The sequence below is a fragment of the Equus asinus genome, chromosome 14 (genome assembly GCF_041296235.1).
Source record: "Equus asinus isolate D_3611 breed Donkey chromosome 14, EquAss-T2T_v2, whole genome shotgun sequence".
NCBI lineage: Eukaryota > Metazoa > Chordata > Mammalia > Perissodactyla > Equidae > Equus > Equus asinus.
Genome location: NC_091803.1, coordinates 29,609,465 through 29,632,893, shown reverse-complemented (window position 1 = coordinate 29,632,893; position 23,429 = coordinate 29,609,465). Strand labels below are relative to the sequence as shown.

Sequence of the window (23,429 nt, the reverse complement as noted above, 5' to 3'; positions counted from 1 at the left end):
CCTATTTCCTTTAATTCTTACAGGGTAAGAATCATGCTAAATTCTTTGCCTCCTGCCTTGTAACGCTGAGGGAGGAATTACCAGTTTATTTGTGTGAGGCTAACTGGCAATGTGTATGTGGTGTGGCCTCTTGTGCTTTAGGGAGAGCAAACATCAGTGTGGAAAATGCTTTTGGGGGGTGTGTCTCACCTGTAATTCTTTCTTCAGAATTGCCCCCGCAGACCCTGCAAAGGGTGTGGACCTAGGGAGTCAGGTTTGCCTCAAAGTGACCGAGGCTCTTGGGACGCCTGACCCCAGCTAAGCCAATTACATGGCTCTATTCTCCTTAAAATCCGAAGTCAGGGAGGGCAAGTTTGGGGGCATGGGAGCTGTGAGATACTGTAGGATTTGGGCCAGAGCTGGTGCGGTGGAACCCAAAGCCAAGGGCAAGTCTAAATTATGGAGGAGACAGACACGAGAAGCCTTTCCAAGGATGCTGCCCCGCAGAGAGAAGAGCGGAATAGCCAGAAAGGGAAAGGCAGAGATGGGAGGTGATCTGTCCCCAGACAGAAAACCAGTTTGCTGGCGAGCTGAACTTTCTCCTCTAGGTTTCCACGAGATTCCTCTGCTCCTGACACTAAAACTCCTTTTCTTTAATTCTTTAATTTTTTTCCAACAAGTCCTGAGCATTTCTATTGTAAATATGTAGGATGCTCATCCACTGCTGGCGGAAGTGTAGAACTGTACACAACACTTTGGAAAACAGTTTGGCTTCATCTCCTCAAGCTGAATATTCACTATGCTGTGACCCAGAAATTTCACTTCTTCTTCAGCAAGAAAAACTCCTGCACATGTGCAGCTGGAAACCTGTGCAACGATGTTCATCCCAGCGTTGTTCATAAGAACTGAAATCCGGATGCCCGTCAACGGGAGAGTGGAAGAATAGACCGTGGTATAGTCACACCATGTATGTCAGTCAGCAGTCAAAACAATGAACTACGGGGACCTGCCACACTGTGGCTGGATATAAACGGGGTTATATTAAGTGAAAAAAGCGTAGGGGTGGTGTCTGTTTTATTTACAGCCCCACCCTCGTTACCCAGCACATGCTTGCTCAATAAATAGTTCTCAGACGAATAAGCAGGAGGAATAGAGTTTCCCTGGGAGTACTGTCCTTTCTGTCCACAAAGGAAGGGACATATTTGCTTCCTCCTTTCTCCTCCATCCTTTCCCTTGTCACTTGCCCACCCATCTTGTCTTTCTCTTCCACTTCTCCTTCCTCCTCCACCTTTTTCTTCTTTGTCAGCAGGAGATGACCCAGTCCCAGGTTTTAGTTTTGGGGTCATTCGTCCCTGACCCTGGACCCTCTGACTCGACTTCTGCTTTAATTGGCCTGAGGTTGGGCCCCCAGCATGTGGCATTTTAAAAAATACCAGGTGATTCTGCTGTGCAGCCAGGGCTGCACATTTCCTTTGCTGGTGGGTTTTTGTTTTGTTTTCTATGAGCAAGTGAGGTAGCCCCAGTAAATGAGATGTAAGAGGGGGAGATCTGTTGGGGGATGCTTCTGGAACAGATTCCTTCCTCTTAGGATGCACACCTATATATACACACACACATATTTTCTTGTCTATCAAGAACAACTCTGGAAGATTCACATGAAGGAGAGCAACAGTAGTTGCCTCTAGGAGCTGTCGAGAGAAAGACTCACTGTTGTCCAGCAATATCAGTGTCCACGCCGAGGGCGTTGTCCCAGATGCCTCCAACTCTTGGGGTGCCCGAAGGGTGTGGGGCTCAATGGAGAGATGGGGAGAATGGCCTCAGCCTTAACTCTGAGCCAAACTTCACTTCTGGAAGCTCAGGGCTGCCTGGAGTTCCCCCTGGGAAACACTACCTCCAGTGTCTGCCTCTAACCACGGATCCACTGAGGACAGGACACAGGCACCCTCTCCGTCGTCTTCCTTTCTCTCCTCGTGCCTCCTCCCCGCCTGATCTCACTTCTCTGTTCTATGCGGCGCCTGTCTTAGGCCAGATTTGCTGGAAGCAGAACCAGAGACAGGGACTCCTGTTCAAGCAATTGATTGAGGAAGTGAGGGAAGCAGGCTAGGGCAGAGAATAAAAGTCTCTAAAAATGAAAAGGCAAGAGTGCGGTCTCAGCTGAAGGCTAGCTCCTTTCTGATCACACGGAGACGCTCTGGGGCACAAATACACGACAGAGCACATCCCACCTTGAGGCAAAGGGGCTGGGCTGTGTGCCACTGGCTGAGGTTGGCCCCCAGAGTGTGTGTGTAGAACCTCCAGGGAGGGGTGGCTCCTCTTTGACCCAGGGCAGTTTACCAGAAAAGGGGGCATCATGAGTTATCAGCCAGGACCCACAGCAGCTGGGGGTTGGGTGCACTGGTGGGTAAAGGGGTCTGGACAGGGCACCAAGAGGAGCCACTGTGGTTCTCCCTTCACAGATGCAGAAAGGCAGGTGGGAAGGGGTGTGTGTGTATGTGTGTGTGAGAGAGAGAGAGAGAGATCTACATCTCACAAGCTAGACAAAAATTACCTTTTATCTTGTCACTTGCAAAGGACTCAGCCTCCTCATGAGCCTGACACGCAGAGGGGAAGGACAGTCTCTTAAAGCCAGGTCATTCTTTCGTTTTGTTTTGTTTTGTTTTAATAACAGCTTTATTGAGGTATAATTCACACACCATACAATCCAGCCATGTGAATTGCACTATTCAATGGTTTTTAGTATACTCGCAGAGTTGTGCAACCATCACCACAATCTATTTTAAGTTTTTATCACCCCAGCAAGAGGCCCTATATCCTGTATCAGTCACTCCTCCATCCCCAGGCAACCACTAATTTATTCTCTGTCTCCAGAGATTTGCCTGTTTTGAACATTTCGTATAAATGGAATCATACAACACACGGTCTTTTGTGTCCAGCTTCTTTCACTTAGCGTAATGTTTTCAAAGTTCATCCATGTTATAGCATGTATTGGTACCTCATTTCTTTTTATTGCCGAATCATATTCCATTGTGTGGATATACTATATTTTACTTATCTGTTTGTCAGTTGTTCCCGCCTTTTGGTTTATGAGAATATATATTTTCATTTCTCTCATATATAGCAAGGAGAGGAATTGCTGGGTCACCAGGTCCTTCTTGCACTCTTCCTGCGATGACTCCTGCTGTCAAGCTCTCCAGAACTGTCCTCCTTCTTGCACTTCTCCAAACCTGGTTCTTTAGCCTTCTCCCCAAAAAACCAGTTTCGCTTTAGTTCTCAGATTTCCTCCCCAGATGGACAAAATTGTCCTAAAGGTCTATCAGAATGATGGCTTGGTACCACTGGGTTGAAGTCAGTTGTTTCTGTTGCCGTCCATTGGGTTTTGAGGCACTCTCGACAATATGCCCCACCGGGTTCTGACCTATGCCAGTCTTCATGCCAAATTCTAGTTTTCCTGGAGAACTCTGCAGAGAAATCATATCAGTCTTTTACTGAGCTCAGATCTGTAGAGAATGCAGAAGTTATGATCTAGAGCAGATGAGCAAACAATGGGCTGTGGGCCGAACCCAGCCTGCTGCCTGTTTTTGAATAGCCCATAAACTAACAATAGTTTCCACAGTTTTAGATAGTCAGGAAAAAAAGAATAATATTTTATGACACATGGACATGATATGAATTTCAAATTTTAGTGTCCCTAAGTAAAGTTTTATTGGAGCACAGCCATATCCGTTTGTTTAAGTACTGTCTATGGCTGCTCTTGCACGACAACAGGAGAAGTGTGTAGTTGGGACAGAGACTGTAGGATGCACAAAGCCTAAAATGTTTACTATCTGGGTCTTTACGGAAGAAGCATGCCAACCCTCAACAGAGCTAACCCCCCTCCACTGTAGCACCCAGCTTGGCATTAGTAAGCAAGGGGGAGATGGGTGTTTTCAGTCCTCGTTTTGATGAGCATTCCATAAACACAATCCCCAAATTTACCTATGATTATCCACATTTGAGCCATGAACTCCAATTCATGAATATTACGTTGACTCATCACCAGCCTCGCTTTCTTCACTTAGCTGACAAACCACACTCCTGATTTTCCTTCTACTTCACTGGCCACTCCTCCTCAATCTCCTTTGTCAATTCCTTCTCCTCTTCCCAACTTCTAGATCTTGGAAGGTCCCCAGTGCTTAGTCCTGGGCTTTCTTCTCTTCTCCCGTCATTCACATCACAGATGATCTTATCCAGTTTCATAGTTTTAATACCAGGTATACACTGCTAACGCCCAAATGTATAGTTCTGTCAATTCCTCAAGAGATATAAGAACTATAAACATATATGCACCAAACAACAGAGCCCCCAAAATATCTGAAGCAAACATTGACAGAATTGAAGGGAGAAATAGACAATAGTAATTTGAGACTTCAATACCCTACTTTCAATACTGGATAGAACATCTAGACAGAAGGTCAATAAGGAAGGAGAAGACTTGAACAACACTATAAACCAACCAGACCAAACAGACAGATATAGAACATTGTACCCAACAACAGCAGAATACTCTTTCTTCTTGAGTGCACATGGAACATCCTCCAGGATAAATCATACATGAGCCCACAGAACAAGTCAGTAAATTTAAAAATATGGAAATCATACAAAGTATCTTTTCTGACCACAAAGGGATGAAACCAGAAACCAATCAGAGACGGAAAACTAACAAATACTTGGAAATTTAACAAGACACCCTTAAACAACCAACGGGTCAAAGAAATCACAGAGGAAGTTAGAAAATACTTTGAGATGAATGAAAATAAAAATGCAATACAGCAAGTATATAATCCTTGTCCCAACTTCTCTCTTGAAATCAAAACTCCCATATCCAATTAACTGCTTAATATCTTTATTAGCATGTAAAGCAAGCAGCTTGAGGACTTTTAAAATTTCTCCCTCTGAAATGTTCTCCTTTCCCTCTCTTCGCCAACTCAGCTAATGGCACCTTCCAAACCTGCCAGTTGTTTAGCGCCAAAATCTTGGAATTATCCTTGACTCTTCTCTTTCTCTCACACCATACATCCAATATATCAGCAAATCTCGTGGACTCTTCTTTCAAAATAGGACTCAGATTTGACGCCTTCTCACCACTTCCACTGCCAGTACCTAATCTACCACCATCTTTCATTCGAATGATTGCAACCGTCCGTCTTCTAGCTTCCACTTTGTCCCTGTTCATGTCTACACATAATAGTCAGAGTGATTTTTGTGATGCTATTAAAACAGAAATTGGGTTATCTCATTCTCCAGCTTAACAGCCTACAATTCTGTCCTATCACACTTAAAATAAAACTTGTGGCCTAAGAGACTCTGCAAGATATGACTCTTGCCTACTTGACGTTCATGACCTGTATCCTTGCTGTTTCAACCACATCAGAGATAAAACAGTCTCTTGTTTTAATTTGTACTGTTAAACTCTGAGGTTGAGCATCTTTTTATGCTTCCTTACCATTTCTATTTCTCAACTTATCCCATTTTTTCTAATAGAAAAAGGCTGTGCTTTTTGTTTTCTTTTTTTGTTGTTTTGTCATTTTCTTTTTGATTTTTAAGGCATCTTTGTATTTTAAGGAAATTATCTTTTACACAGACTGTGAAGGTTTTCCTTGGTTTTGTCTTTTGGGCTTTGATATCTATATATTTATATATCTATATCTATATATGTCTCTATAGAGAGATTTTAATTTTCAAATAGTCAAATTTGCCAATCTTTCCTCTGTGGTTTATATGCTTTGTTTCATGTTTAGAAAGGCCTTCTCCAGTTCAAGACTATAACAAAATCTAAGATTTCCTCTAGTATTGTATGGCTTCATTTTATATTTAAACCTTTATTCTATCTGGAATTAATTTTGGTATAAGAAGGCAGAGGTACAGCTTTATTTTTCCCCCTAAAAGACAGATGTCCCAAACGATGTGTGTTGAATAATCCACATTTCCCCTACTGATTTGATATGTCACTGTTGTCACATGCCAAATTTCCATGAATATTTGGGTCTATTTCTCACTCTCTTCTCTGTTTCTCGTCTGTCTATTCCTGCACTATTACCAGATAGCTCATTGTACCTTTATAATATATTTAAAAATCTGTTATAGTTCACCTTCATTATTTTTACTTTCCAGAGCTTTCCTGGCTGTTCTTGATTTTTGGTTTTTCACAGCTTTATAGAGACATATTCACATAGCATACAATTCACCTTTTAAAGTGTACAATCCAATAGATTTAGTGTATTCACAGATATCTGCAACTATCACCACAGTCAACTTCAGAACATTTTCAGAACCTCCAAAATAACCTCATACCTTTAGCTATAACTCTCTTTCCCACTGGCTCCCTCAACCCTAAGCAACCACTAATCTACTTTTTATCTCTACAGATTTGCCTATTCTTGACAATTCATAGTAAATGGAATCATATAATATGTGGTCTTTTGTGGTTGGTTTATTTTACTTAGCATAGTGTTCTCAAAGTTCATCCACGTTGTGGCACGTATCAGTACTTTATTCCTTTTTATGGCTGAATAATATTCCATTGTATGGATGTATCACATTTTGTTTATCCATTCACCAGTGGACATTTGGGTTGATTCCACCTGGTAGCTATTGTAAATAATGCTGCTATGAACACTCACGTACAAGTTTTTGTTTGAACATCTTTTCTCAATTCTTTTGGGTATATAACTAGGAGTGGAATTGCTCATATGGTAATTTTCTTTAACTTACTGAGAAATCTCCAAACTGTTTTCCATAGCAGCTGCACCATTTTACATTTCTACCAGCAATGTATAAAGGTTCTAATTTCTAAACATTCTGGCCAAGACTTGTGATTTTTTGGTTTTGTTTTTTAAATTCTAGGCTGTGTAGTGGGTGTGAAACGATATCTCATTGTGGTTTTCTTTGTATTTCCTTGATGACTAATGATGGTGAGCATCTTTTAATGTGCTTAATGGCCATTTGTACGTCTTCTTTGGAGAAATGCCTATTTGAGTTTTTTGCTCATTTAAAAACTGGGTTGTCTTTTTGTTATTGAGTTGTAAGAGTTCTAAATTCTCCTGACTACTCTTGCATCTGCATTTTCCCAGCTGAACCTCAGTGTTGCTTCATCAAGAATAGCTAGTAACTTTTATGTCGCTTAAAAGCAAAAAACAAATGTTCAGCCTGAATCCAGTCCAACAGATTCTGCAGATGAAATCTCTCCAAACGTCGCCCCTTTAAACGCCCTGAAAGGGTGTGGCCACCATATTGTAAAGTTGATTTAAACCACTTGTGTGCACGACGCAGGAATGGGTTCCAGCAAAGTGTTTTCCTGTTGGCTTGTGATGGTGTGCGGATGGGAGTGGTTAATTACTCTCTGGCCTAATTTACCTTCTTGTAGCGCTGACTCAGAGATTAAGGCTAGAGACGCTTTTTACAAGACCAGCATCCCAAGCTGGCCTGAGGTGAAGCCTGCAGCGTCCCAGGACTCTTATCCCCTCCTGGGTTCAGAACCTAACCTGAACTATGCTCACAGCCTGACTCACAGCTATGGGCTGGAGTGGTTGCTGGGCTTCATTAGGGAGCAGTGTGGTTTCCCCCTGCTGTAGTCCTTGGGGGCATCTGAAAGGGAATCAAGCATTCCTTGTGCCAGTTCTTTAATCCTTGGGGTATCTGAAAGAGAAGCAAGCACTCCTTAGATCAATATTTTCAAGGCTTATCTGATACAAGCCTCTTCTTGGGGCTGGAGGATTGACTGTGTCTCCGGCTTCTCTCTCTCCAGGCCGGGTGTGAACTTGAACCCTTGTCATGAACGGCTTGTATTTTTTTTTCCCCTGGGAAATTTGTGGATATGTGTGATTATGATGGGAGAGGAGAGGGGAGGATGGATTCAGAACTAGACACCTGTTGTACTTGATCCTTTGCAACTGCATTTCTCAACCTTCTTTTCATTATCACCCCCCACCTAAGGAGAGTTTCTAGACTTTTTTTCCCCTAACCATCACTCTCCATGAAATTTTAATGCCGCAGATGTATTATATATCTATTTATGTGCTGTATGTATATCTGTGCTTTATACATAAGAAATAAAATTTTTGGCCCCCTTGGGGGCAATGTGGCCCCCACTGAGGATGCAGGCTTTGCAGTAGCTGGCAGCCTGCACCCTGGGCAGCCTCCACCGCAGATACGCAGGAAGAAGGCAGTCTAGCCGCTGTGCTGTGAGGAGGGTTTGAGCTGCCGCACATAAAGTACTTAGCAAAGTGCCTGGCACAGGGAAAGTGCTCAACAAAATGAGACTTGGTTGTTGTCATCATTTTTATGTTAAGCCTGGTCGCAGTGACATTTGTGACCCTCGCTCAGGCTGTGGGTTCCCACTGTCCTTGACTAGTCAGAGGTCTAAGTCATTCCTAGCCCGGCTCTTCCACCAAAGGCCCACGGGGTTCATAAGGGAGTAAGTTGGGCTGGGTGGGGACTGAGGCAAGTGGACAGCCCACCATGCCTCATTTAAACACGGCAGCCGTTCCCTAGCTGCAGCTGAGTGGTGCCAGGGAGGAAGGCGGGCCTAGTGGTGTCAGAACTTCTGATTTCTCAGGAGAAGCCAGGAATCTGGATTTTTGGTTAAATCTCCTGATTTTTAAGCATTGTCTCAATTAAACAACAACAATAACGCTATGTGGACCAAACAAAAAGAGATGAAACCAAGATAGACTGATATGCCCAGAGTCGGCCGCATAACGGGATTCCAACCCACGTTCTCCAGATCCAGTGCTCTTTCCACTTACCCAGCCCTTCCTCTAGCCTCACGACCCTCCCCACTTCACCTCTCCTTAGCCCTGCCAGGCCTCTCCCTCCCGACCCTCCTGCCTGGGGAGGGGGCCCCAGGCGGGCGCCACCGGGATCGGAACGCATGCGTCCCGCTCCGCTCCCCATCCGCCACCCCCTGCCCAGACGGACTTGGATTCTGTCTCCGGACGAAGAAGCTGGGGACCTCGGAGCCTTACTCCGTGGGAACCGGGGCGAGCCCCGGGGCGGGGAGGCGGGGCCCGGGCTCTCCCGCGCCGACCTCGGGATCTCGGCGTGAAACGACCCGTTGTTCGCGCCGCCCCTCTGCCCCCGCTCCCCGGGCATTGTTTGCCATTCGCCGGGCGGCGGGGGGAGGCGAGGAACGCCGGGGTTCCCGAGCCTGGCTTCGCGCCAGGCCTGTGGCCTTCGGCCGGGGCGGGAGCAGAGGGGCGGCGCGGGGCGGGGCGCGCGGTCGGCGGCCGCTGGCGCTGCGCTGGCGCTCGGGCTGCAGCGCCGCCATGGGCTCGCGCAGCTCGCACGCGGCGCTCATTCCCGACGAGGACAGCCTCCGGCGGGAGACGGGCTGTGAGTGCGGCTGCGGAGGGCGCCCGGGGTCGAGCCCGCGTCCCGGGGCAGGGCCCGAGGGGCTTAAGTCGGGGACCCCAGCTGGGCGCCCCGGAGTACGGGGTTGGCGGGAGGGATGAGCGAACCACAAGATCCGAGGGTCTGGAATCGCAGGGCTGGGGGCGCGTTAACCGAGGGTCCCGGCGTCCAGGTTTGAGGCGGGTCCCTTCCCGGGCCTGGGGGCCAGGTTAATCCAGCACCCGTGTCCTCGAGCCCAGATCGAGGCTGACAGCAGAGGCGGACGGCTGATGGAGAGGTCGGCTTTGGTCCCTTGGCCTCCCGGAGGGGACCGCCGGGACGCGACGAGACTCCCAGGACTTGTCACGCCCCCTCCAACCCCGCCAGCTTTGCCCCTGGGTCCCTGGTGGAACCCAAGCCTACCTCCCGGGCCGCCGGGGAGGGTTTCTGGAGCGCGTCCGAGCCTCCTGGGCAGGTCACCCCTCTGCCTTCCGTCCCGCAGTCTCGCAGGCCAGTCTGCTCCGCCTCTACCACCGGTTTCGGGCCCTGGACACGAACAAGAAGGGCTACCTGAGGTGAGGGGGAGCTGACCCTGTGACCTCCCACCTCTGTCTCTCTGACCCCATTCTCCTTTTTGACTCACCATCTTGGTCTTTGCCGTGCCTACTTTGACCTTCCAGCCGCATGGATCTGCAGCAGATTGGGGCGCTGGCCGTGAACCCCCTGGGAGACCGCATTATAGACAGCTTCTTCCCTGATGGGTGAGGTCTCGCTGGGGTTGGTGGAAAAGCTTGTGGGGGGGCAGTAGGGAGGAGGTTAGGGACGGAGGCAGGGGGAGGGCCAAAGTGACCACTGCCTCTGCTCCATTCCACCCCCGCCAGGAGTCTGCAAGTGGATTTCCCAGACTTTGTCAGGGTCCTGGCTCATTTTCGACCTGCAGACGATGAGGACGCAGGACTCCGGGACCCCAGGGAACCTGAACCCCTCAACAGCAGAATGAACAAACTTCGCTGTGAGTTTATAGGGACCCCACCCCCCTCGCCCCCAAGTGAGACCCGGGATTTCCCAAACCAGTGAGAGGCCCCGGGCACCTCCCATTCCTTTTGTGAGCCTATAGATGACCTCCCACACTCCTCCAGGGTGACCTTCTGCTAGAAGAAAACTAGGGAAGACTCACCTTCCTTTTCACCTTCCACTCTCTTCCCAGTTGCGTTTCAGCTCTACGACCTGGATCGGGATGGAAAGATCTCCAGGCATGAGATGCTACAGGTTAGAAGAACACAAGGGCAAGAGATGTGATGTGTGTAGGGTGGGGTGGTTGAATGGAGTGGTTGTGGGGGATGGGGTGGATGATTGGTGGATGGGGGATGCAAATAATTGGGGTATTGGGTGGGAAATGGGAATGGGTGGGGTTGGAGTGTGGGTTAGCTGGGAAATGGGGTGAGGAACAGTTGGCTAGGAGGTTGGTTCTCAGCTAGGGGTGATTTTGTCCCTGGAATGACATTGGCAATATCTAGAGACATTTTTGGTTGTCACAACTGGGGCGGGGGGCACTACATGGCATCTAGTGGGCAGGGGTTAAGAGTGCTGCTAAATATCTTACAATGCACAAGATAGCCCCCATTCCCTCCACAACAAGGAGCTTTCTCGCCCCAAATGTTAATAGTGCTGAGATGGAGAAACTCTGGAATAGATGTGATGAAGTGGAGGATAGAATCAGAAATAGTTGGAGGAGGAGGTGAGGAATGGGGTGGAGGACGCTTGGAGGCTGGGTTCTAAGGTTTGGGGTTGGGCAATGAATTTGGGTATATTGTTGAGGTGAGTGTGGGATGGTAAGGGACAGATGAGGGTTTGGATGAAGAAGTAGTGGGGGAAATTACTGGGGGATATGGTGAGAAGTGATTGGAATGGGGTGAAAATGCATGAGGAATGGATTATGAAATTGGCAATGACTTTTGGGGTAAAGTTGGCAAAGTTTGGGTGATGCTACTAGTAGCCTCTGTGCCTCCTCTTTATGGCGGTCTCTCCCCCACCTCCCAGGTACTCCGGCTGATGGTCGGGGTGCAGGTGACGGAAGAGCAGTTGGAGAGCATCGCCGAACGCACGGTGCAGGAGGCCGATGAAGATGGCGATGGGGCTGTGTCCTTCCTGGAGTTTGCCAAGGTCAGAATGTCCTTGGGGCCTGGGGAGTTGTGAGCAGGAGTCCCTAGGACAAATGGACATGGGAAATGAAGTTGGAAGGAGGAGGGCAGAAAGAGAGGGGTTCCCAAGGAATAATGGGGCCTTGGGGATGGGAGAGGAGGTTGGAAGCATAGAGGAGTGGAATTCAAGCCTCTTGACTACCACCCATGTCCCCTCAGTCCTTAGAGAAGATGGACATCGAGCAGAAAATGAGCATCCGGATCCTGAAGTGACCCCGTTTGTGCCTTTGGCTGGCTTACACAGACCGGCCTTGCTTGGGAGTCATCTTTAGCCCCATGGAGGCACGGCCCCAATAAATTGTATTCTTACTTCTGTACTGAACTCTATTTAAGGCCAAGGAGAGAAAGCTGGAAGGATATATACTAAAGTCTAACTCATTTGATCTCAGATCTGTGAATCAGGCAGAAATCTTTTGGTTGCAAGTCACTAAAAACCCAAATCAAAGGGACTTCAGTTAAAAAGGGATTTTATGGGCTCGTGTAATTAAAAAGTCTGGAGGTATGTTCAGAAGACTGGAAAAGTCTGGAAGCGTCTCAGGCACAGCTAGATCCGAGGGCTCCAAAGATGCCATCAGGGCTCAGTTATTCTCCGTCTCAGCTTTCCTGAGAGTGAAATCAACACAAAAGAAAGCTGAGATTCTCCAACTCTTGGCATTTTCTGAGTTCAGGGAGTTCAAGGTCCTGTAAAGATTATGCATCTTTGAGACTCTGGAACCGAATTGTCTGGGGTGGCATATTAACCCCATTGCCACTTTTGGGTTTTGACTGTAGTATGATTCTGACAGATGAGTCTCCTAGTTGAGGGGAGCGGGTGAGGGGTAATTGATTCCTTCAGGAATTTTGGGATTTTTGTCAGGATTACCACGCGAATACTTTCCAAATGAGGGATGTTTGTTTTGTCTTTGTTCCCAATTAAAGATGGGGGTCTGGATGAAACTCAGAGTGGCTACTGGCTGTTTTTTCCAGGCATTGTGGGGGAAGATTTGTAAATAGAGAGAAATGGAGGGGAGAGAGGGAGAGAGAGGGAGGAATGGAGAGAGGGATCTTTCTTTATAGCTCGTCTTTTTTCCATTATGGTGTTTCCCAAATTTTCCTGATGGTAAATATCACCTGATTAAAAAGTTCAGAGCCAGCCCTGATGGCCTAGTGGTTGAATTCAGCACTCTCGCCACTTTGGTCGCCCAGGTTTGTTTCCTGGTCATGGAAACACACCACCCGTCTGTCAGTTGCCGTGCTGTGGCAGGAGCTCAAGCAGAAGAAGCAGAAGGACTTACAACTAAGATATACAACCATGCACTGGGGCTTTGGGGAGAGAAAGAAAAAAAAAAAAAGTACAGACCCTTCAGCCCCATTTGAGAGCTCCTAAGTCTCCAGAGAAATCTGTATTTTTAATATGTGATTCTGATGTTGGAGGTCTAAGGACCAAAGTTTTAGAGACAGTGACCTAAAGCTTCCGGCCAGGCTCCTAGTGACAGCTGTCTGTAAGGTTCTCCAACATCCACAAAGCGCTGGGCACAGCCCTGGCCCCTGGGCTCTCAGGAAGAGCTCCCATCCGTTCCTGCCCACACCTGCTCTGCTCTGTGCCAGTGACGTGTGCTCCTGGAGGGCTAAGCGGATCCCCAGGACCGCTCACCGTTCTGGTGGATGGGGAGCAGACTGCCCCACCTTTTCTCAGCGTGCAAGCCCCTGATCCTGCCCAAGTTCAGGAGGTTGGAGAGCCTTGTTGTGCAGGAGGGAGGAGCATCTGGCTGCTGTGGCATAAGCTGTTTGAACCCCACCCTCTTGATGCTAACCCTGACAGAGTTGCCTGTGGGTATGTTCCAAGGGGGCTGATGGCACCCGTGGGGAACCCCTGTGCTGTGAGCAGCAGTTGGCAAGTTTCAATGATTTGTTTCCCGCCCTCAATTTCATTGCCATACAGTCCCTACAATTGGTGCCGTTATTAACTTATTATTTGTCTATAAACAGACTCATTTAAAATTTACATATTTGAGCTTAGAAAGGAAACAATACCACGCCTATAAATTTGAAACGAGCACCAATTGCTGTAAATAAAATAACTACACAAAAACATGCAAAGAACCCCCAAAAAAATGTCAAAAGGGAAATTAGCAAGTGTTGAAGAATTATAAAAAACAAGCCTGCCCCAAACAGAGCTTCTCTGTGGTGATCTGAAGGATGGATAAAGAATTGAGAAGGGAGCAGTCTTTTCACTGTGTGAGTCAGTGTTATTTAAAGCTGTGGGGTACCACTGACAATCATCTTGTGTACATGACTGGTGTGTTTCCTACGCTTTGGGAACCACTGGCTGGAGGGAACTGTGAGGAAGTGGTCCTTGGAGGAGCCTGCCTCCTCGATAGACCATTTGGAGGCAGGCATCAGGAGGCTGGACATCATGATCCTTAGGCCAGCTGCTGGTCAGATTGGGTTTGGTAGAGGTTGGCCATCGAAATGGAGTCCACTTACCGGATCAGGTCCAGGGATAAATAGCAGGGTCTTATGACCGATGCTTTACTACGGAGCTGGAAATGTTAAAAGCAACAGCCCTCAGCTGACGTTTGTCTCCACACCCAGTAGGACTTGTGAGCTTGGAGACAGACCTGTGAACTTGTCCACCTGCTGGGCTAAGAGGCAGAGTCCTCACAGGAGGGGCTGGGGGCAACTCTAGGCATGGTGCTTGGGATCCTCACTGGAGAGGGGCTTCCCAGAAACGTGTGGAATGGGCACTGGGAATGGGCACTGTCCCAGCTTGTTCCACCTGGCTGCTGGGAGGGGCTTTAGCAGACCTGGAATTTCCTGGAAGAAGCCATCTACATATCCTGAACATGAGATGAGAATTCCAGAGGAAGCCCCTTTCCTTCCAAGGTGACTGGACCTGAGGCATGTGTAGGGAGCCCTGGGAAGAGAAGCGAGTTGACGGACCTAAGTAGTGATGTTGAATAAACCTGATTATGGCTGCCGTTGCCTCTTCCCAAGTGATCAGGAAAACAGTTAAGAATTCCAAACTTGAATCTCAAATAGAATTGTTGTCCTCAGCCCCACCCAGCCAACACCAATAAAACTCTTTGATGTTTAAGAGGCGATATACAGACTTGAGTCCTGGTATAGACCTACCCTGAGAACCAGTGTGGTTAGTAAAAATAACTTTGGAGTTCTGTTAGGCTTGAGATAGAATCTGGACCCTTTTAATTACTCGCTGTGCAACCTTGGGTAAGTAACTTTACTCTTCAATGCCTCAGCTTCTGTTATCTATGAAAGAGACAGATAATAGTAGCTACCTCGTAGTGTTGTTGTATTTTGTCCTTCCTCTGCCTCGTTCCCCTCACCCCGCCCCTAACCCTGCGTTACTTCAGCTGAGGACCCTTGGCCCCACCTGTAAACCAGGACTCTGGTCTGTATCAGTCAGGATTCTTTCTGTTGTTACCTGGCTTATGGAAGAGCAAGAATTTATTGGTTCATATAACTGGAGGAAAAGTCCAAAGGTAGACCAGGCAAGTGAGAGTCCCAAAGGATCAATGATGTTATCAGAAATTAGCCTTTGTTTCTCAGCTCTGGTTCTCCTCTGTGTTGGTCTCATTCTTAAGCAGCTATTGCAATGAACAGAGAGCCTCTCTTTCCCAACAATTCTGCCAAAAGTCCCAGAAGTAGACCTCAGCCTACTCATTGTAGCCAGGTGGATGTACTGCTCTCTCTGGCCACACCTGGTCACGTGCTTGCCCCAGGAACTGGAGATTACAGTCAATCTCACCTGAACCAAATCAGTGGGTGTGTGAATGTACGTGTGTGTGTGTGTGTACGGGTGTGTTTGTATGTGTGTAGTATGCCGATACCCTGAAGGAAAGTCAGAATGCTGTTACCAGAAGACGAGGGCTTCATGCTAGGCATGCAAAATCAACAGATAACTCTATACTAGTTCGTTTGTTTTTGCCTACAAATAACAGGATTACCAACTAATAGTGACTTAAAAAATTAAGACAGTTATCTCACATTATAAGATGTTTTTGGTGGTAGGCAGTCCTAGAGTTGCTGAGTGGCTCAATGATTTTATTAAGAGTCCAAGATCTTTTTAACCTTCCATTCCTCAGTATGTTTGCTTTTAATTATCAGGTTTGTTGACTCATGGTAATAAGATGGCTGCTGTAGCTCTAGCCATCACATCCTCATTGGAAAAGTATCTAGAACGGGTCCCCTCTTTTGATCATTAAGGATAATCTTTCCCAGAAGTATACCCCCTTCGCAGACTACTTTTTACTTGTCATTGGTCAGAACAAGAACACCTCTAGCTGTAAGGGAGCCTGGAAAAATGAATATCTGACATTTTCAGACTTTATCATGGGAAGTGGACTTTATCAGTATTGAGGAAAGGGGAGAGGAAGAGTAGCTGTGTGGTGTGTTGTTGTAAGTGTGACGGTGGTCCTGGACAACCCCTCAATTGCAATGGCTTACACTAGCAAGAGTTTATTTCTTGCTTATACTATATGCTGCTGGCTGTGGGTCAGCTTCAGCTCTTCTCTACGTGTCTTCATGCTGCAGGACCCAGGCTGAAGGAGCAGGCCCCGTCAGGGACATGCCATTCTCACGGTAGAGGGAAAGCAAAAGAGCTCCCCGAAATGATAGCTAAGTTTCTGCTCGGACCTGGCATATGCCTCTTCTACTTGGATACCATTGGCCAAAGCAAGGCACACACGATGGGGCCGGTCAATGGGAGAGGAATGTCTGCTCCTCCCACAGGGAGTCCCTGCCTATCACATGATGTTCTGTTTCGGTGTAGCAAATCACCCTAAAACTTAGTGGCTTAAAACAACCACCGTTTTATCACACCTGATGACAGGGATTCAGGCAGGGCCCAGCTGGGCAAGTCTGCTGGTGCATGTGGCATTGACTGAGGTCACTCTGTGCTATTCAGCTGGCCGATGGACTGCTCTGGAGGGTCCACCTTGACTTCACTCACAAGTGCCTGGTAGGAATACCAGTAAAGATTGTGGACTTCCTCCATGGCAGCTCAGGGCTCCCAGAGACAGGAACTGGAAAAGTCTGGGTGTGGAAACTGGCAGAACGTCACTTCTGCCATGATGTGTTGGGACAAAACAGGCATGGAGCCTACAAGAGGAGGGAATATAGACTCCCTCTCTTGGGGGGATGAGTATTAAAGAACTTATGGGCTATAGTTTACTTGCCACACGTGGCTACAGGTGGTGATGTATAATCTTCTTACAGGGAAGGGAAATAGACATTTAAAAAAATGAGTAGTAAGATGGGCTTTACCCAACCAGTTAACATTTATCATGAAACCAAAAATATTAAAATATCATTATGTTAAATAGTTAACATATGTTATATGCTTAACATATATGTTAAATAGTTAATATTTATCATGAAGTGAAAATAATTAAGACATCTGGGATACTGCTATAGAAAGATCAATGGGACAAAAAAAGAAAGTACAGAAATATGTATATATATACACATACTTAATACAGTATGATCTGCTATTGTATATTAGACCAGAAATCACATCATAAAATGAAATAACAAATGGTTACAAAATGGGCATAAGTGAATATTAATGTAATCTTGAGGTGCCCGAGGCTTTTCTAAGCATAATCATCTGGAAAAATATTAATAGTGTTAACTAACCCAAAGCCATCTATAGATTCAATGCAATCCTTATCAAGATTCCAATGGCATTTTTTACAGAAGTAGAAAAAACAATCCTAAAGTTTACATGGAACCACAAAAGATCTCATAGCCAAAGCAATTCTGAGAAAGAACAGAGCAGGAGGCATCACACTTTCCAATTTCAAGCCATATTATAAAGCTGTAGTAATCAAAACAGTATGGTCTTAGCATAAAAAGAGGTACATACCTCAGTGGAACCGAATGGAGAGCCTAGAAATAAATCCATGCCTGTACGGTCAATTAATATATGACAAAGGGGGCAAGAATATACAGTGAGGAAAAGAGAGTCCCTTCAATAAATGGTGCCAGGAAAACTGGACAGATACATGCAAAAGAATGAAACCGGACCACTTTCTTATACTGTAGACAAAAATAAACTCAAAATGGATTAAGATTTAAAAGTAAGACCTGAAGCCGTAAAACTCCAGAAGAAAACATAGGAAAAAAGCTCCTTGATCTGGGTCTTGGCAATGATTTTTTTAGAAATGACACCTAAAGAAAAAGCAACAAAATCAAAAATAAATAAGTGAGACCACATCAAACCAAAAAGCTGCACAGCAAAAGAAGCGATCAACGAAATGAAAAGGCAGCTTAGAGGATGGGAGAGAATGTTTGCACGCCATATATCTGATAAGGGGTTAATATCCAAAATAGTATATGAGGAACTCATACAACTCAAGAGGAAAAAAACAAATAATCCAATTAAAAAATGGGCAAAGGACCTGAATAGACATTTCTCCAAAGAAGATGTACAAATGGCCAACAGGTGCATGAAAAGGTGCTCAATATCACTAACCATCAGGGAGATGCAAATCAAAACTACAATGAAACATCACCTCACACCCATTAGAATGGCTGTCATCAAAAAGACAAGAAATAACAGATGCTGGTCCAGGATATAGATAAAAGAGAATCCTTGTGCACTGTTGGTGGAATTGTAAATTGGTACAGACACTATAGAAAACAGTATGGAGTTTTTCAAAACATTAAAAATAGAACTACCATACGATTCAGCAACCCCACTCCTCGGTATTTATCTGGAGGAAACAAAACCACTATGTCGAAGAGATATCTGCACGGCATGTTCATCGTAGCGTTACTCACAAGAGCCAAGACGTGGAAACAACCTAATTGTCTAACGACAGATGAATAGATAAAGAAAATGGAATGTACAATGGAATACTATTCAACCATAAAAAGAAGGAAATCCTGCCACGGATGGACCTTGAGGCCATTATGCTAAGTGAAATGTCAGACAGAGAAAGACAAATACTGTATGATCTCACTTAGAAATGGGATCTAAAAAAAAAACCCAGTCAAACTCATAGAAAAAGAGATCAGATTTGTGTTTACCAGTGGTGAGGGGCGGGGAGTGGCAGAGGAGGAATTGGATAAAGGTGGTCAAAAGGCACAAGCTTCCATTTATAAGATAAATAAGGACTGAAGATGTAATGTACAACATGACAACAGTTTAAAAAATAGTGTTAACTACATAAAAATTAAAAATTTCTGTACATCAAAAGCAACATTAAACATTTTAAAGGCTAAGAACAAGCTGGAGAATTATTTGCATTATGTATATCAGACAGGAGGTTAAAAGCTTTTACACATAAATAGCTGTTTCAAATCCTTTAAAAAAGATGAACATCGTATAGGCAAGAATATGAATGAGACGTTTTTAAAAAGAAATATAAATGTCCAAAAGCATATAAAAGTGTTCAGCCTCAATGTTGATTAAATTCTAATTGAAACCGTGATTCTTCTGAAGACCATGATTCTTTTAAGGATTCTGGTTTTACGTACCAAAAGCCTTAAAAGTGGCCATAGTCTTTGGCCCGGAACTCTCACTTCTAGGAATTTATCTTAAGTAAATAATTATGGATGTGCAAAAAGGTCAACCTACTAAATTATTCACCTAAGTATTATTCTAACAGTGAAAAATGGGTCCATCAACTGTGGAACAGTGTGGGTGCGCCGCTCGGATCTCCCATTGAGTGAACTCGCCCTTCACTGCAAGGAGTGCTGAGCTGTCCGATCCCAGCTCTTCCCCCTTCAGGATCTCCTCAGCTCTCAAGCTGAGACCATGCTCTTCTCAGGCAGCCCCAGCCGAGGACTGAGCGAGGTGCTAGGGCTGACGAATCCTGCAAATTTGTGGGGCTCTTTCAGTGGGAAATCTTGCTTCAGAACTCCCCATTGGGTTGCCTGAACCCTTCCCAGATCTGCAAGGCGCTCTGAGGTTCTCTCTGGCCAATCCTGCTTCCTCACCATTTTATCTTCCTAGGTGTTACTCCCAACCTCTGCACTCCCAGCTCCATCTCAGTCTGCTTCCCAGAGAACCCAACAAACAGTGAGTCAGAGTTCAGTGAGAGTTTGATCAGAGAAGCAGAACCACTAAGCGTGAAACGGAATAAGGGGCCTACTCCAGGGATTAAACCTGACAATCGTGGGAGCAGGTAATCAGTGTGGGAAAGGTGGTGGCTCTTCTGAATCTGGTGTTGAGCCGGAACTCAGCAGAATCAGCAGTTGGGAAGAAGAAATACACGTAAAGTGAGAGATGAATAGCAGCCGGTGAGGACAACATGAAACCTAGAAGGACAAGCTGGAACCTGTGTCTGTTATTGCCTCCAACCTTGATGACGTGGGCAACTGGCAGAGGAAGGTGGCACCCATCACGTGCACCTGGCCCAGGATTTGGAGGAGTCAAAGGAGACCCAGAGTCACTGGAGGAACCCCAGGCCTGGCTGATGTCCCATGCCAACGAGGTGAACCTGCAGATCAGCCGCAAAGTGTGTGAGTGGCAACAGTGCCGTCCACGGACCCTCAGAGCATAAAAATGGCTGCTCCTTCACTTCCGCCCGCCAAATCTTTGCTCATGGCCAACCAGAATTCAGACCAAAGGGATGGGAATTCTTAGAAGTGTAGTTTAAACTTAGCTAAATTGAAGCAGAATAAAGCCATCACAATGGGATTGGTTAAAAAAAATATGATATATTCATAAAATGAGATGGTATTTATCCATTTAAAATGATGTTGTATATAAATACTGTCATTAAAAGACAGCAATCTGTACAGCATGACCCCATTTGTAAAAATGTATATAAGCGTCTAAAGACAAGTGTTCTAAGATGTTAAACATCTTAAAACAAAAACAAAAGTCTAATTGGGTCACTCCTCTCCTTGAAACATGTAAAGAGTTCCCCCCAATTTATAAAGTCTAAGTACTTTGGTAGCTTCCCAGGCCCTCTATAATGTAGATTACCTCTGCGATCTTTCCAGCTTCTTCTTTTACCCCTCCATGCCTATTGTTCCATGTTCTAGGAAGGAATCCTAAATGTTTGAGCTGCTTCCTCTCTGGCACCTTGTGGGTTCTCACCGACTCTGGCTTTCTTCTTAGCTTGGACTGTCTTTCTCCCCAGTCTTTGCCTACTTATTATTTTCCTACTTTCCTACTTATTATTCAAGACCTTTCCTGGTAGTTAGTGCTTTGTTGATCACTTGCAACTCAATAGTTCTCCAAACTGTCTGAACATTAAAGTGAATTACCTGGGAAACTTAAAAAAATACAGGTACTTGGGCTTCACCATAGATCTACTACAATATAAGTTGCAGAGGTAGGGTCGGCAATTCTGTATATTATTTTGGAAATTGATTTGTCTGCAGGTGACAGAGATCCGAAAAACTAATGGCTCAAGCAAAACAGACGTTTATTTCTCTCTCATGGAAAAGTCAAAATTGACATGACAGGTCTGCTCTGTTTGGATGTCTGTTAGGAGACCAGACTCCTTCCATATTGTTGTTCTGCCATTTTTAGGAAGCTGCTCTCCTCTTTGTCATCCAAGATGGCACACCACCGAGTCTGCAATCTAGCCAATGGGAAGAGAGGACAAGTGAAGGCGGAGGGCATGCCCCTTCCACTTCAGTACACTACTTGGAAGTTGCATACATTACTTCCCCTCACATCTGTTGGTCAGAACTTAGTCTACTTAGATGCAAGAGAGATTGGGAAAAGTAATCTTTATTCTGAATGGTCAAATGCATACTAAAAGTTCTATTTTTTAGGAAGAAGAGGAGAATGGATCTGGAAGACAACTAGTAGTGTCTACCACAGTGTGTTTAAAAACTCAACTTCCTGGAAGATTTCTTGTGATGGTTATCAGTGTTTGGAACTACTGGAAGCTTCTTGGAATTATCACAACCACTGCATTTATCATATTGCTTTAGAATGATCTCTTTCTTTCTCTCTCTCTCTCTTTTTTTGGTGAGGAAGATTGGCCCTGAGCTAACATCAGTTGCCAATCTTCCTCCTTTTTGCTTGAGGAAGAGTGGCCCTGAGCTAACATCCATACCAACCTTCCTCTATTTTGTATGTGGGTTGCCACCACAGCATGGCTTGATGAGTAGTGTAGGTCTGCACCCGGGATCCGAAGCTACCAACCCAGTTTGCCGAAGCGGAGCATGCCAAACTTAACCACTACACCATTAGGCAGGCCCCAGAATTATCTCTTTTTGATGGCTTTCACCTAAGAGTGTGGCCTCCTTAAGAGCAGAGCCTGTGTCTACATTTCTGAGCCTGACAGTTGTCTCTGGCATAGTAGGTGTTCCACAGACTTTTGTCGAAGGAATTGAATGGTGAGCCCACCTATCCAATGGACACAACATAAATTTTAAAATTTCTTTTTAATTGATTACAAAAATTTTCTAATAGCTATGTTACTCTAAACTATACCATATGAAATATTATATTTTTGCTAAATTGTAACTATAAAGGCATAATAGTAACAGCTATCTCTTACTGAACTAAGCCCTCCACAGGCATTACCTGATTTAATTCTTACACTAAAGCTCTGAGTTGGGTATTTTTATTAGCCCTGCATTATAGATGTGGAGTAATATTCTCAAGGTCTTGCAGCTGCTAAGTGATGAAGTCTATGGCGCTTGCTCTTCATCATTAAACCTTTCTGTCTGCTGAGAAATGACTGGTTTCTAATCATGTAAGTGTATCTTTTAATTAAACATTCTCCCTGATTTCCCTCCAACTTTATATATGAATTCTCATAATTCTACTTCAGTGTATACTAATTTGATGTTTAAGAGGTCTGCTTGTCACTTCCTGGCCCAAAAGTAATTCACAAAAGTTATTTAATTTAATGCTCAGATCATCAACTTCTCATTGAAACCCCTACCAGTCTCTCTCCTGACTCTGAGCAATATTCTGAGATTCAGTTTCAAGCGAATGATTACTTAATTAATTATTAATATTCATTAACACTCTGACGTGCCAAGCACTGAGCTAAAAGCAGATGTTACAGGGATTAGCAAGACAGGCATCCCCACTGTCATAGAGTTCATATTCCAAAGAGGGAGGCAGGTACAATAAAACAACAAAAGTATATAAAAAGTAAAGTCAAATAAAGACAAGTGCTATAAAGAAAGTAAAACAAAATGATTTTATAAGTAGCGATTAAGGGCGGAGTGGGTCTATTTAGAAAGGTGGTCAGTGAAGGCCTCTGTAAGGAGGTGATGTTTGAAGTGGGCCCTGAAGACTCAGAGAAAGTCTGCCATGAAAAGGTCAGGAGGAAGAGCGTTTCAGCATGAGGGAAAAGCAAGTGCAGAGGTCCTGAGGTGGGAACAGAAAGTGTTCAGTCAGCGAGGAGAGTTAAGAGAGAAATTGGAGAAGGAGGCGGGGACCAGACTATGTAGGCTGGTATAAGGAGCTTACATTTTATTCTAAGGGAAATGGGACGCCATTGGAGAGTTTTAAGTGGGGTTGAAACATGATGTGTTTTAAATTTTAAACACGTCACTTTGGTTGCTGTGTGGAGGGAGCAGAATGGAAATTGGGTTTGGCAGTTCCTCAGTACGTTAAACATAGAATTGCTACGCGACCCAGCAATCCACTCCCGGCTGTGTACTCAAAAGAACTGAAAACAGATGTTCAAACAAAAACTTGTACTTGAATGTTCATAGTAGCGTTATTCACAATAGCCAAAAGGTGGAAGCAACCCAAGAGTCCACCAACAGATCCATAAACAAAATATGATGTAGCCACACAATGGAATAGTATTCAGCCATAAAAAGGAATGAAGCTCTGATACATGCTACCACCCGGATGAGCCTTGAAAACATTACGCTGAGTGAAAGGGGCCAGACAGAAAAAGCCACGTATTGTCTAATTCATTGATATGAAAAGTCCAGAATGGTAAA

At 45.2% G+C, this 23,429-nt stretch overlaps 1 protein-coding gene across 2 annotated transcripts; it reads left to right on the top strand.

Moving 5' to 3' along the window:
• Positions 1-9,052: 9,052 nt before the first annotated feature.
• On the top strand, positions 9,053-22,117 carry CHP2 (calcineurin like EF-hand protein 2). 2 transcript variants are annotated; one of them, XM_014864242.3, is made up of 7 exons: positions 9,053-9,348; positions 9,848-9,920; positions 10,026-10,106; positions 10,227-10,357; positions 10,553-10,614; positions 11,386-11,508; positions 11,706-12,482. In XM_014864242.3, the coding sequence occupies exons 1-7, from the start codon at positions 9,282-9,284 to the stop codon at positions 11,757-11,759; spliced, it is 591 nt and encodes a 196-aa protein (XP_014719728.2). In that variant the 5' UTR covers positions 9,053-9,281; the 3' UTR covers positions 11,760-12,482. The 2 variants fall into 2 exon arrangements, with proteins under 2 accessions (XP_014719728.2, XP_044603388.1); XM_044747453.2 differs by lacking the exon at positions 11,706-12,482 and adding an exon at positions 21,285-22,117 and having other exon boundaries at positions 9,172-9,348.
• Positions 22,118-23,429: the final 1,312 nt, after the last annotated feature.